Genomic DNA, 14,274 nt, shown 5'->3' with positions numbered 1-14,274 from the left:
ACAGAGAAGGGGGCCAAGTGAGGATATTCCCTCAAAGGCCCAGTCCTCTGTTCTTAACGCTACCTCGCTAACACGGGAAATGGCGAATAGTATGAAAGAAAGAGCAATAAGAGATATAACTTCTGGCATACTAGTGCTGAAATTTTTGTTTCAAAGAAAATTCAAACATGCACATTGTGACTTGGTAAATGACATGTACACAAGAACAAAAAAAGATGTGGAATTTAAGAAACATTTGTAAGATACTTATATGTATGATACAACACAAAAAAAATTAGATTGTGTAATGTGATGAGGCATATATAGAATGAAATCACACAAAGAAAAAATAACAACCATCATTTACTTACACAGATAAGGAACATCCATGCCACCAGCATGGACTTACCCCATTCACTTAACACCCTCCTAACCAAAAAAGAGGAAATTATGCTAATTTTGGAGATATTTTCTTCAACAAAGTATAAAATGGACATTCTGCGAGGGGGAAAAAATCAAATTCTTTTTCTGCACACATGGGGATGAACCAGGGAGTACTGTTATTTCACAAGCCCTAAACAGCCAGCGACCAGTACTACCAATGAGGGTATTGGCTGCGTACTGAGGCAGCACTTAAGGGATGTCCAGTTGCACTTCCCCGATTCAGGTAGCTGTCTTTTTCTTTCTGCCTCACCCACACATGGACTACTAGCAATCTGTTCACAAATATACAATCTCTCCTTGTAATACATAACGACAACACTTTACTTACCCAACTCATTCTTTGTAACTATATTTTCCTGTAATGAACGCTATGTGCTAGCCCTGCCTTTTAGCAAAATGGTAGGAGCAATCCATATAAGCAGCTGGTAGGAGCATGAAATAGAAACATTAGGTAGAAGTAGTAAGAACATCAGGGAGGAAAAACAGGTAAGAGCAGTCGGTAGGAACATTAGATAAGAACCTCTGCAAACACTGCACGAGAGTTGCCCTCTATGAGCAGCCCATTAAAGGTGAGGCACTTAAAGCTAAGAAGCAGCAACGGAGTTCACTAGCTACGGAGACTCTAATACCATGGCCACCCTCTTGAGAGAGTTCCAATTGGAAACAGGTGTCAGAGGTATAAACAGACACATAGACAGAACAGTGGTATTAATTCCATGGTCCATCCCCATATGAAAAAAAAATAATAATACAGAATATGTCTATATTATACTTTATTGAAAAATACCAAAAAAGTTGCATTCTTTCTCTCTTTAATGTTGTGGTAAGACCCATGCTGGTGGCATAGATGCTCCTTATCTTTATAAGTTTACAATAATCATGAGTTTTTCCCAGTGTAATTGCATCCTATATATGCCTAAACACATTACACAACTTAAGTTCTTTTCAAGGGGTGCTTTCATATTAAACATAGATATCTTAACTATCTTGCGAGGTAGCGCAAGGAAACAGACGAAAGAATGGCCCAACCCACCCACCTACACATGTATATACATGCACGTCCACACACGCACATATACATACCTATACATCTCAACATATACATATATATATACACACACACAGACATATACATATATACACATGTACATAATTCATACTGTCTGCCCTCATTCATTCCCGTCGCCACCCCGCCACACATGAAATAACACCCCCCTTCCCCTGCATGTACGCAAGGCAGTGCTAGGAAAAGACAAAAAAAAGGCTACATCCGTTCACACTCAGTCTCGAGCTGTCATGTAATAATGCACTGGAACCACAGCTCCCTTTCCACATCCAGGCCCCACAAAACTTTCCATGGTTTACCCCAGATGCTTCACATGCCCTGGTTCAATCCACTGACAGCACGTCAAACCCGGTATACCACATCGTTCCAATTCACTCTATTCCTTGCAGCCTTTCACCCTCCTGCATGTTCAGGCCCCAATCACTCAAAATCCTTTTCACTCCATCTTTCCACCTCCAATTTGGTCTCCCACTTCTCCTCGTTCCCTCCACCTCTGACATATATATCATCTTTGTCAATCTTTCCTCACTCATTCTCTCCATGTGACCAAACCATTTCAAAACACCCTCTTCAGCCGTCTCAACCACACTCTTTTTAATTACCACACATCTCTCTTACCCTTTCATTACTTAATCAAGCCACCTCACACCACATATTGTCCTCAAACATCTCATTTCCAGGACATCCACCTTCCTCCGCACAACTCTATCTATAGCCCACGCCTCGCAACCAAATAACATTGTTGGAACCACTATTCCTTCAAACACCCATTTTTGCTTACCAAGATTTACGTTCTCGACTTCCACACATTTTTCAATGCTCCCAGAACTTTTGCCCCCTCCCCTACCCTATGATTCACTTCTGCTTCCATGGTTCCATCCAGTGTCAAATACACTCCCAGATATCTAAAACACTTCACTTCTTCCAGTTTTTCTCCATTCAAACTTACCTCCCAATTGACTTGTTCCTCAACCCTACTGTACCTAATAACCTTGCTCTTATTCACATTTACTCTCACCTTTCTTCTTTCACACATTATATATATATATATATATATATATATATATATATATATATATATATATATATATATATATATTCAATTGTGTGATTCTACATGTTTATGTTATTTACCAAGAGAACTTTGTTTGCAGGAACAAGTGAATGAATAACTGTTTCTTTTATTCTAAACCTACAGCAATTTCAGTTGAGTACCAACATATGACTTCCCACCCAGATGACATACATGAAAGGTTTCCACATTTAACTTATTACATTAGTTCTTGGAAAGTGTCACTCTAAAGCCAACTTTACCACTGACCTAACATCATAAATAGGGGGTACATATGAAAATATTTCTGGATGTTTTCTCACATTTGTTGTTCTGTGTTATTTCAATATATTTAAAACTATTATCATATAGCAAAATAGAGAACTATACTAATATTAACAGGACTTCATACACTGTCACTTTGCTTTAATATGTACAATTTTATGTCAACTGGTGGTATTTTGGGGGTTAGTCATGTCACTGGCACAATTACCAGATGCTGGGCACTTCTTAATCATAATCATTTAAGTATGGTTGTCATACAGTTTTAAGGAAGAAAGCTTATGATACTTGGCTTAAACTCAACAGACTGAAGTTCAGTGCTCATGAACTGATGTGTCAGTTATGTTAGATTTTGACACCAGGACAGACAATAATCATATGAATGCTATAATATTTGCACTTTTACTTATTCTAAAAAGTTGAGCATTCTGATTTATGTTTACAATAGGAAATACCTTTTTATTAGTGTCTTAATCATATGACCTATGAAAAAGTATGAGGTGTTCAAATATATCAACCAAGATGCAGTAGCACATGATGATATAAATATGTTGTGCATTGGTTGTACAACAATTCTAGAGTTTCAGTACAATAAATGTTGCGCATTGGTTGTACAACAATTCTAGTTTCAGTACAATAAATTGAAATAAGAAACTGGCATCAATGTGCATGGGGCATTGTGGTATAATATATCAGAACACTCTTTTAAGTGATCAATGTATCAATCATATATTCATAATGCATTTGTTAAGAGAAAAATATTATGGGGAAGAGTTTAAGAATGTATGTCAATTGTTATTGTAGCAACACAAGTCTGCAGTGAGAGGTAAAGAACATGCTGTTTCTATCATGTTATAGGTTTTCATAGGGAATGCTGTCATTATTAATCAGGTTTATGAATGAAATAAAACTGAACCTACGTAGAATGAGAACATGTTAAGCATATGAGCGACTGAGAGGTGTGACATTTTTCCAGATGTGGCAGTATGCTATTAACAACATTCGTGGATAACTGATGGAAGGCAAACACCAACTGCATTTTCGAAAAAAGAGGTGAGATGCTTTAACTCATTACGTGAAAACAGGTCTAGAACTACATGCTTTGTTACATGAAAGAGCAGCTTATGAGTTAATGGCAGAATTCACTGATGAAATTAACCACCAGATTAATGTCCCCCTCAACTTTCTTGACATAACATATGATGACCACAATCAAAAGGATGCTCACATCCGTTCCTATCCTGATAACACCAAAGATGAGAAATAATCTTAAAAACTTGCAGAATCTAGTAACAGATTCAGGAATGATATCAAACAAACTTCCAAAATGAACATACAAATCTGAAGTATTTCAAAATCTCATAGAAAGCAAACTTGTAGTTTTATATACAATCATCTGAAATAACGTATCTGCCTAGTCAACAAGACTGCAGCTTTACACCTCAAAACCCAAGGGCTAATATCAAAAGTAAATGAATCGAGCTCACTAAATAAATCATCCTTTATGTTTCTGAAAGTCTAAAACCATACCTTGAGTCACCTCTGATGATATATGGAAATCTATATCATATCTCAATCTATCATTATAAAGCAAAGTGGACTTATATAACAATCTCCTAATGGAAACAATTTGGGGGTTCAAATTATATCTAAACTATATCAAACCATCTAACTACACAATTCAAATTAGTTACAAAATAGGTAAGCTACATCCTCTTAACATTTTAAAGATTCCTCTTTACATAACATTTATTCATTATCAAGAAATTAAAGAAACATCATCATCCCATTATATTGAGAATTTCTGTCCCTTACTGTACATAACTGGAAAAGAACGGTACATCTAACCTTCCTTAATTTCACTAATACCGTACAGCTTCTCACGGGCTGATATTCACAGTGTCATGTCTGTGAGTCAAAATGAGGAGCTTGGTAGTTCACTGGCAGCACCTGGATAAACTACAAACTATAGCACAGGCACACAACCAGCAGCCTGATAGCCACACGTTGCGCAGCCCCCATTGTTTTATGTAAGACTGAGCAAAATGTCATTTAACTACCAACCACTTGTGATGCTGAAAAACTTTTGTGTGGCTTCATTGTGTATTTCCACAAACTTATATAAATGAGCAACAGTATGGCACCAAACATTTAAATGACATGGAGTGTTTTATCATATTTTTTGGATTAAAACGTATTTGTCTCAATTACGTTTATAGAAGAGAAATTATCAAATTTCTGATAATACTTTCCTCCTAATCAGAATTCATACTTATGTGAGAAAAGGATACTATCAATCCATGCTTATTCAACTTACATGAGAACAAACATTCGCTCTTATAAATCTTTCAGAGCTTCACAATAGACTGAATGACAATATACACTCTGTTCTGTGACTGGCAACAATGAAATTTGATCCCACTCACATTAAGAAGCCATTCTTTCAATGGTGATTATATCTTTCCTTTTTTACTGCACAAATTGTGGCATAAGGAATATGAAAATCCATTCTATCAACATTCTATGACTGACAGGCTATTGTAAAGTACAAAACTGTAGCTCAACTCCATCAAAGTTGGAGAATCAGGGCAATATATAATTTTGCCATGTAATAATTTGCACATAAGTAGGTCCTGTAGCCCATGCTTATGATTTAGTCTACTGGTCTGGACCCAAAAGAAAAAAGATTATGCAACCATGACCTAATGGGACAGGGATCTCTCATGTTCAGCTTAACTAAGTGACAGTATCTCTGCTGTAAAGGCAACTCAGCTCAAGACTGGCTGGCCCTCAGTCACTGGTTGTTAAGGTGGGAATGACTAAGCTCTTAAGTAGTTGATTTTCTGTTTTATTGGGGTCTATGCTGCCTTTTGGAAGGATAAGGTCTGAGACACATGTCTCTAAGGTTCATCGTCAAGCTTAAAAAAGATATACATTGTCATGATGTCTGAAAAAGTTAGCACAAATTAACATTCCACTCAGTCCCATTCCATTACACTCCACTCCACTCCCACATCAAGTTTACCTCAGTATATTCGGGAGGAAAACCAAATGAAACACATAATGGACTAAATCACTTTAACGTGAGAATTAACTGTATTGCAGTTGCAAATTGAGAGGAAATCTATGATAAACAACAATTACAAATGCAAGTATCTGGGTTACACCCTTCTAATTCTTAAAATACATAACAAAATGAACTGCAATGGGTCAACTTCAAATGTATAAACAAATAATACGACAGTCTAGTGCACAACACATGTACACAGCCTCAGAGTAATCATCAACTGTTACCTCAGCAACAATGCCTTTGATGACCATCAAAAGCTGATAGACAATGTTAGCATAATGCCTAATTATGCAAGTCTATAAAATGGGGCCAAATCTTGAATATTCAAGATATTTTCTTATCTTACAAGACCTTTCATTTACCAACATAGTGACCAATCATCTGGAATACTGTTGCTTGATACAAATACAAATAAGGAAGACTGGATGAAAAGCAACTACAGTAAAAAATTACTTCCAAAAATAACTGATAATGTCTCGTATCTAAAGTCAGGGATGATCATATCCTGCCAGGTACAAGCTCTCCCACACACCAAGAGTCTTTTGGTTGTGATGCTAGGTTGCCAGCCACAAAAGTCACATAACCCACTACATTTCAATTGGTCCTTGCTGTCACTAATGTTTTATCACAGCAAGTTTCCAAAAAACTATATACAGTATTCAATTTAGGTAGGAAAACACTGAGAGACACTTTAGCTGCACATTACAGTTCAAGCTGCAGCAGCAGAAAAAGACAAGACACTTCTCACACTCTACACTCATTCTTATCTGCACTAGAGAACAGGCTGGTGCCACACAATCTTGCCATTAAGGCAGCCTGAGACTAGAAGGCAATGTGTCGGGGAAAACTTGGTACTCACAACACAGTTTGAGTGACAGGTACTATTTGACACATCATAGAGAGTTTGGGGTGTATCTTTAACACATGTTGAAAGTTCTGAGCAGTTCTGATCAAACATCATTAGTCGTACACCTTGAGCATAAGGAGAACATATCAACCGTCCATCTGAGTTGAAACAGAGTTCTTTAATAAAACCTCGTCCTACATTTGGTTCTTCAATATAGTGAGTTAAACGCGGTATATTTTTAGCAATCTTGTGGTTGGGGTCTACAGTGCGATAGTAACGTGGGTAGTTCTGTCCAGGACGAAGTAACAAAATCGCCCTATGATTGCCTGAACCAGTTCTAATATAAAATGCATTACGAGAGTCAATGGCATTACCTGCAGTTCTACCTGAGCCTGAATTTTCTCTTGCAGAGTCTCTTTCTCTCCTGTTACGAACACTAAATGTTGTGTTGCGACCAAGGCGTTGTAAGGCAGATGAGGCTCCCTCTCCAGCCCCACTAGCTGAGGAGCCTTCTCCCTCTTCTCTAGTGGGCTGCTGCCTCCCTTGCCGAAGCCGCTGTTCTTCACGACGTTCTCGTATGTGTTCTAAAGCTTCAAACACATCCATTGAGGTAAATCTGAACTGTATATCTATTCCTCCTCCTCCTCCTCCACTCCCTCCAACAGCAATGCCTCCACCATCTGCAACGCTAACACTGCCACTTCCACTCGCACTGGCCCCATATGAACCACCACTCCCACCTCCCCTTGCTCCACCAGCACTTCCACCTCCTCCCCCACCTTCACTACCTCCACCCCCTTCACTGCCACTATCTCCACCACCACCATCATCACCTTCATCTCTAGGACTGTGTCTCAACATTATCTCCACTCTGGGGCTAAATGTTAAGGAGAGATGGAGATTTCCATTTCCACCACCACCTTCACTCCCAATGCTACTGCTGCTACTATTACTACTGCCTCCACTCATCTGTCTGCTCTGGGTTGATGAAATTTGCACTTCTGGTTCACTGGTTGAGGGAATATCATCATAAGGTTCTATGTCTTCATGCCTGTCATCATCTTCATCCTCATCTTTACAAGCTGTCACTCCCAGTTCCTGGATATCATGAACACAGCTCCACTGGAACAGATCAAATGAAAACTGGAACGAGAATTTTAACAACAGTCACTGCATATTTGTAGAGCATTTACACTAATACAAAAAACTTGTGTATCTCTTCTTACAATGAACTGAGTCAATAAGGATACAACTAGACTCAATATACTAATGTTTACCAGCTGAAACTTCACTGGATACGAAAGTTAAGCTGCACAATACAGTACATCCAAGTGCTAGAAAGAGACAGCTGGGAAGTCTGAATAAGATTAACTGGGGATGGTATCACATACATGGGATTACATAAAAAGGAAATTACATGAGTTACTTCTTTTTAGCAAACCAAAGTTCTTCACTGGTTATGTTCTGTCTGCTCCCTGACACATAAAGCTCTTAACCCTGACTACCCTTCTATTTCTAAACTTTTAAATTAGCAAAATTCAATTCCTGCCATTATTTCCCCAACTGTTAGGAAATTTGAAAACAGACTGGTGTCATAAAAGGAAGGGCCCTCCTTCCTATATATTTACAAACCTACAGCTCTTATCTTAATCATCTTCAAAGCAATGGAAGTAGTTTTATATAATTCACAATCCCAAATCAAGGGACCTGAAAACAATAATGTTCCAGAAACTGGCTACTCTGCTTAACATTCTATTAGCATGGACAAAGTCCTCATGCATGAATTTTTTCTGGTTACTTATGCATACTTCTGACTTCAAACCATCAAAAACTGTACCAAAAGTTTCACCCTATCACTACTACCCAGTGTTCCAATATAAGTCTGTCCACGAGCATATGAATTAAGTAATGCAACAATCACCACAGAAAAATTAAAAGAAAAACAGTTAGTACTTCCGTTTATTACATCCTCTGTCTGAGGATGTAATAAACGAAAGTACTCACAGTTTTTATTTTCTCTTTCCAGTGGTGATTGTTGCAATATACCTCTTCACGATGAAGTGAAGGTTCTACAAATTAAGTAATGTAGACAGAAAAAATTAAACACTTTGAAAAACTGTGCATATCAGTATTGAGCATGGCAACAGCTTCTACCAAGACAGAAGGTACAACCCAATCAAGCATATGGCAATGATACAAAATGCATGCTTATGTAGTAATACTGTATTGCCTTATAACCTCCTCAAGCCTACAATAGGGACCTCTTGATTTACGCCATTTTTAGAGTAACACATGGTCTGTTTACACTTTTTTTAATCTATGTGGGCTTAAAATGAATAACATGATTAGTAGGTACTAGCTGGCAGGCAGCCAACGACCAGTACTACCAGTACTACCCACCTGGGTATTAGGAGGGCTAGTGGCTGCATGGTAAGCCAGCATTTACATGGTTGTCAAGTTGCACTCCTCTGACCCAGGTAGCTGTCTTTATTTTCTGCTTCACCCACACATAGACTACTGGCTTTCTGTCCACAAATACAGAATCTCTCCTTGTCACAAATCACACCTGACAACACTGAACTCACACCATTCTTCATAACTTCGAGATTTTCCGGTGGTAGGCGCTATGTGCAAGCCTAGCCTTTTAACAAAATGGTAGGAGCAGTAGATAGAAGTAGGTAGGAACATCTAGGTAGGAGCACTAGGTAGAAACATTAGGTAGAAGCAGTAAACAGGAACATTAGGTAGGATCCTCTGCAAACACTGCGCTAGATTTGCGCTCCGCCACTGGCCTATTAAGATTGAGGCACGAAAGGCTAAAAGCAGCACTGGAGTTCACTAGTTATGGAGACAATTGCCATGACCAACCCCATAACGGAGTTTAAGGAAGGAACAGGCATCAGAGATACAGATAGGTAGATATATCATGATCACCACTGGTCTGGCATTGCCAGCACCGTACACATGGCGTAGATACAGTCATAGAGTGCTACAGTTTGTTTTTTCTACACTGGAGGCTTCAGTCATGGAGAGAAGTCCAAATCAAGGTTGGGTCTTATACTCTAGTATACTGTCTATTGCATGCATTTTGCCACCTGCATCATGCCACCACAGCATCTTTTATGTTCTCCCGGTACCAGAGGTGCTAACAAGTGTAAGAGCATCATCAACGAGTTTAAGATGGCTGTCACCAAATGTTATAAGAAAGGTGAGCAAACAGCTGATATTAAGCATGTCCTTGGACTTAGTGAATCCACATAATATTCAAGACAATCTAGAGAGGATCAAGCAGAGTGCCATGAGTCGCATATTAATCAGTGCATCTAAGACCTTGTATTCCTGAAGTTCAATCATGGAGAGTATGGAACAAATGTTGAGTACATGTTCTCAGTAAACCTAAGATGACTGCACACTACCTGACAACAGCCATCACTGCCAAATATTTTCTGGACCACTATTGTTCATACCCATGCCATTTCCAGGGAAGAAACAATTACAACTTCAATAATAAAACAGGAATATAAAGATATATAGGTAGAGAAAATTCTATAAAACTGAATGTGCACTCAACCCAACTAATGCACGAGTCATTACTACAAATATAAAAATACTAATAGCATCGTGTCTGCAGTTAAGATCTTTTGCATTCAGTGGTCTTCACACATAATGCTTGAGCTTCACTCATGATTTTCAAGCATCAAAATTGGGGATGTGAAAAAATACTATCCTCATATCTCCTGCACATCATAAAAGGTGACTACAAAGGAGAACCTGGGTGTCAAAATCCTCCCCTCCTATATCACCACTTTCTTAAAACAGAAACAAGGAAAAAGACAAGGTAGTACTTTTTCTTGAAGGCTGCTGTCTGTTCTTGACACTACCTTGTGAAGGCAGGGAACAAGAAGAGGAAAAAGAGCGAGGGAGAGAATGATGTCCTTCACTGCAGAACTTTATCATCAAACAACAGTGACTCTGATCCTGATAATTTTTGGCAGCAGATTTTATCATCAATATTCCAAAGGAGAGCTTACAAATGGATACAAACATTATGAAACCCACCTCTGAGGAATCCTCCATCGATGTGTTACGAGAGAGAACACACCAGCCCTGAGGATGAACTTGTAGAGAATGGATAACCTCAGCTTCATTTGAAGGAGGAAAGTCAGAGATGAATTCAATTCGATTCCGTTTGGCACAGAAGAGGCGAGTGAACATGGCAGCTTGAGGAAGTGGGGTGTTGGACAGCTGCATAAGACGATACATGTTGGGCTGTAACAACATATATATTAACAAATATTTATTCAAAAGTAAACCAATTAATTTGCTAGTATCACTTAAAGCCTGTATTGTACACAGAAAGTATTCCTCCCTAACAATCCAAAATTCAAAGATACTAGATATGAAATTCTTTTTGCAATGTTTGATATTCAATACATGTGTCTGGCATGCTTATTCATTCACTGCCTGCAATATTCAATGCAGCTTTAGAATTTGAAAATGAAACTGCAGAAGTTGCTGACTGAGTTTGGGAGAGCAAGGGAAAGGAAAAATCTGAGAATAAATGTGAATAAAAGCAAGGTTATGTTGGTAGTAGTTGGTAGGGAGCCAATGACCACAGAGGTATATTAACAGGGATACCCGTTTGCGTATCGGGAGGGTTAGTGATGGCTTCATAGTGAGCCAGCACTTCAGTGGTTGTCAAGTTGTACTCCTCTGACCAAGGTTTTCTTTCTGCTCACCCACATATGGACTACTGGCATTCTATCCAGCAACACAATCTCTCCTTGTCAGGCACAACAACTGACAACACCAAACTCACACAGCCCTTCCTTTGTACCTCTAGATTTTCCTGTGGTGAGCACTGTGTGTTAGCCCTACCTTTTGGCAAAATGGTAGGAGCAATAGATGGAAGTAGTGGGTAGGAACATTTAGGCTTGAGAATTATGAAGAAACATTAAGTAGATGTAGTAGGTATGAATATGAAGGAGGAGCATTTGGTAGAAGCCTCTGCAAACAATGCACTTGAGATGCCCCGTACCAGTGGCCTGTTAAGGGTTTGGCCCTAAAGGCTAAGTTTTGGGCCATGAAGGGGCAGTGGAGTTCACTAGTTATGGAGATTCTATTGACATGGCCAGGGAGATTCTATTGACATGGCCACCACCTTAGGGGAGTTCCACTTGGGAACAAGCATCAGAGATATAGATAGCCAGACAAATAGCAAGGTTATTGGGTTTAGAAGGAGAGAACAGATTGGCTGGGATGCAAGTTTTAATTAGAAATGGTACCATGGAAGCAGAAATAAGCCATAGGGCAGCTGAGGGGGTAAGGGTTTTTGGAGCCCCGAGGAATGTGTAGAAAAAGAGGTCATTATCTGTAAGGACAAAAATGGGTATGCTTAAAGGTACAGTAGTCCTAACAATGGTGTATGGATGCAAAGCATAGGGTATAGATAAGGATGTGTGGAGGAAGTTTGAGGTGTTGGAAATGAAATATTTTAGGACAATATGTTGTGTGAGGTGGTTTGACTGAGTGAGCAAGAAAAGGATAAAAAGAGAGTTATGGTAATTGAAGTGTGGATGAGGGAGCTGAATAAGTTGTGCTGAAATGGTCTGGACATATGGAGAGAATGAGTGAGGAAAGGTTAACAAAGAGGATATATGAGTCAAAAGTCGAGCAGACAAGGATAAGGGAAAGACCAGACTGGAGATAGAAGGTTGAAATGAAAAACATTTTGAGTGACCAGGGCCTGAACATGAAGGAGAGTGAAAGATGTGCACAGAATAGAGTGAATTGGAATGATGTGACATACTGTCAATGGACTGAACCAAGACATGTAAAACAGCCAGGGGAAACCATGGAAAGGTCTGTTGGGCCTGGGTATAGACAAGGGGCTGTGGTTTTGATGCCCTGCACATGACAGACAGAGCATGGATGTGAGCAAATGTGACCTTTCTTCACCAGTTCCTAGCTACCTTGCTAACATGGGAAATGGCAGACAAGTATGAAAAAAAAATTTCCTACAAAGATTAATATTTTCTAAAAGTAAAGCAAGCATACAATTTTTCAAATACCTACCCCACTCTCCCACATAAACAATGCAATGTCAAGAACATTAAACAATGGCCTCATTTGTACAAATCCACTGCACAGCTGTCATGTATAATGTATCATCTACAGCCAAGCCCGAGACTGATTCATAGTTTCAACTGACAACTTTATATGCCCTGGTTCTGCCCAAAGATAGCATGTTGCAGGCATGTTATCCCTCAAGGAATTTCTGTGAGTCCCACACAATTGATTTATATTTCAAGATCTCATGGCTAAACTCAATAAACTAAAAGATATTCTTATCACTATCACTCCCAGGTTGCATGAAGTCTTCTGATCTGATGTAAACAGCAAAGATGTAGTTTTGTGATGTTTCATTAACTTTTAAAGTATCAACTGGCACTGGATTCCAAGATGATATAAAATACTAATCATCTTAATCCCAAGAATGCTGGAAATGGTTTTTTAATGCCTCCTGGACACCCCTGGGTGGGATATGCTCAATCTTAGTTTACATGAACTATGCACATCTTATAAAAATCTCAATGATTTTCATACTCAAAGGAAGAAATCTATATGTTGTAAACCATATATCACATCAGTCTAGTTCACCCTATCCATTATCTTACCATCATCAATGTTTCTTCCCTTATACCCTAAAGCCTTCTTCACTCCAGCCTTCATGGTCTCTCCCTCCCCTTCTAACACATAGATTCCCTTTGGTAGCTTTCCTTTGCTCGTTCTCTCCATATGTCCAAACCATTTCAACACATCCTGTCAGCTGTCTCATTTAGACTGCCAAGAGCACCTCTCTCTAACACTGTCACTCCATACATAATCAAACTGCCTCACATCACATAGTAGCTAGTAGGAAGCCAACGACCAGGAAAGTATATTACCAGCACTACCTGCCTGGGTATCAAGGAGTTAACGACAGGTGTGTAGTGAGCCAGCACTTCAGTGGTTATCAAGTTGCATTCTTCTGAACCAGGTAGTTATCTTTTCTTAATGCCTCACCCAAATGTGGACTACTGGCATTTTCATCAAAAACATGCAATCTCTCCTTGTCATACACAACACCTGACAACATTTAACTCACATAGCTCATTCTTTGTAACTAGATCTTCCTGCAGAGAGCACTATGTGATAGCCCTGTCTTTTGGCAAAATAGTAAAAGCAATAGATAAAAGCAGTATGTGAGAACATCTAGGCAGGAGCATTAGGCAGAAGTAGTAAGTAGGAACATCAGGCAAGAGCAGTAAGAAGATACAGTCAGTACAAACATTAGGCTGAAGCCTCTGCAAACACTGCACTAGAGTTGCCCTCTGCCAGTGGCATGTTAAGGTGAGGCACTAAAAGCAAGAAAACGCACTGGAGTTCACTAGTTATGGAGACTCTACTGAGGTGGCAACCCCTTTGAGGGAGTTCCAGGAGGGAAGAGGCATCAAACATATAGCAAGAAATGGAAGCATGGAAGCAGAAGTGAG

At 39.1% G+C, this 14,274-nt stretch overlaps 1 protein-coding gene across 3 annotated transcripts in view; it reads right to left on the bottom strand.

Moving 5' to 3' along the window:
* Positions 1 to 1,179: 1,179 nt before the first annotated feature.
* LOC139758997 (DDB1- and CUL4-associated factor 10 homolog) overlaps positions 1,180 to 14,274 on the bottom strand; it is a 45,459-nt gene continuing 32,364 nt past the window's right edge. Inside the window, exons 5-6 of one of the 3 annotated variants that reach the window (XM_071680880.1) lie at positions 10,799 to 11,008; positions 1,180 to 7,861 (exon numbers count right to left, since the gene is read on the bottom strand). In XM_071680880.1, the coding sequence (XP_071536981.1) occupies positions 6,665 to 7,861; positions 10,799 to 11,008 (1,407 nt within the window). In that variant the 3' untranslated portion in view covers positions 1,180 to 6,664. Of the gene's footprint in view, positions 7,883 to 10,798; positions 11,009 to 14,274 lie in introns of all 3 variants that reach the window. The other 2 variants (XM_071680878.1, XM_071680881.1) reach the window with 2 other exon arrangements.

The sequence above is a fragment of the Panulirus ornatus genome, chromosome 32, assembly GCF_036320965.1.
Source record: "Panulirus ornatus isolate Po-2019 chromosome 32, ASM3632096v1, whole genome shotgun sequence".
Classification (NCBI taxonomy): Eukaryota; Metazoa; Arthropoda; class Malacostraca; order Decapoda; family Palinuridae; genus Panulirus; species Panulirus ornatus.
Note: the sequence above shows the minus strand (reverse complement) of the source record. Positions and strands in the feature narration are given on the sequence as shown.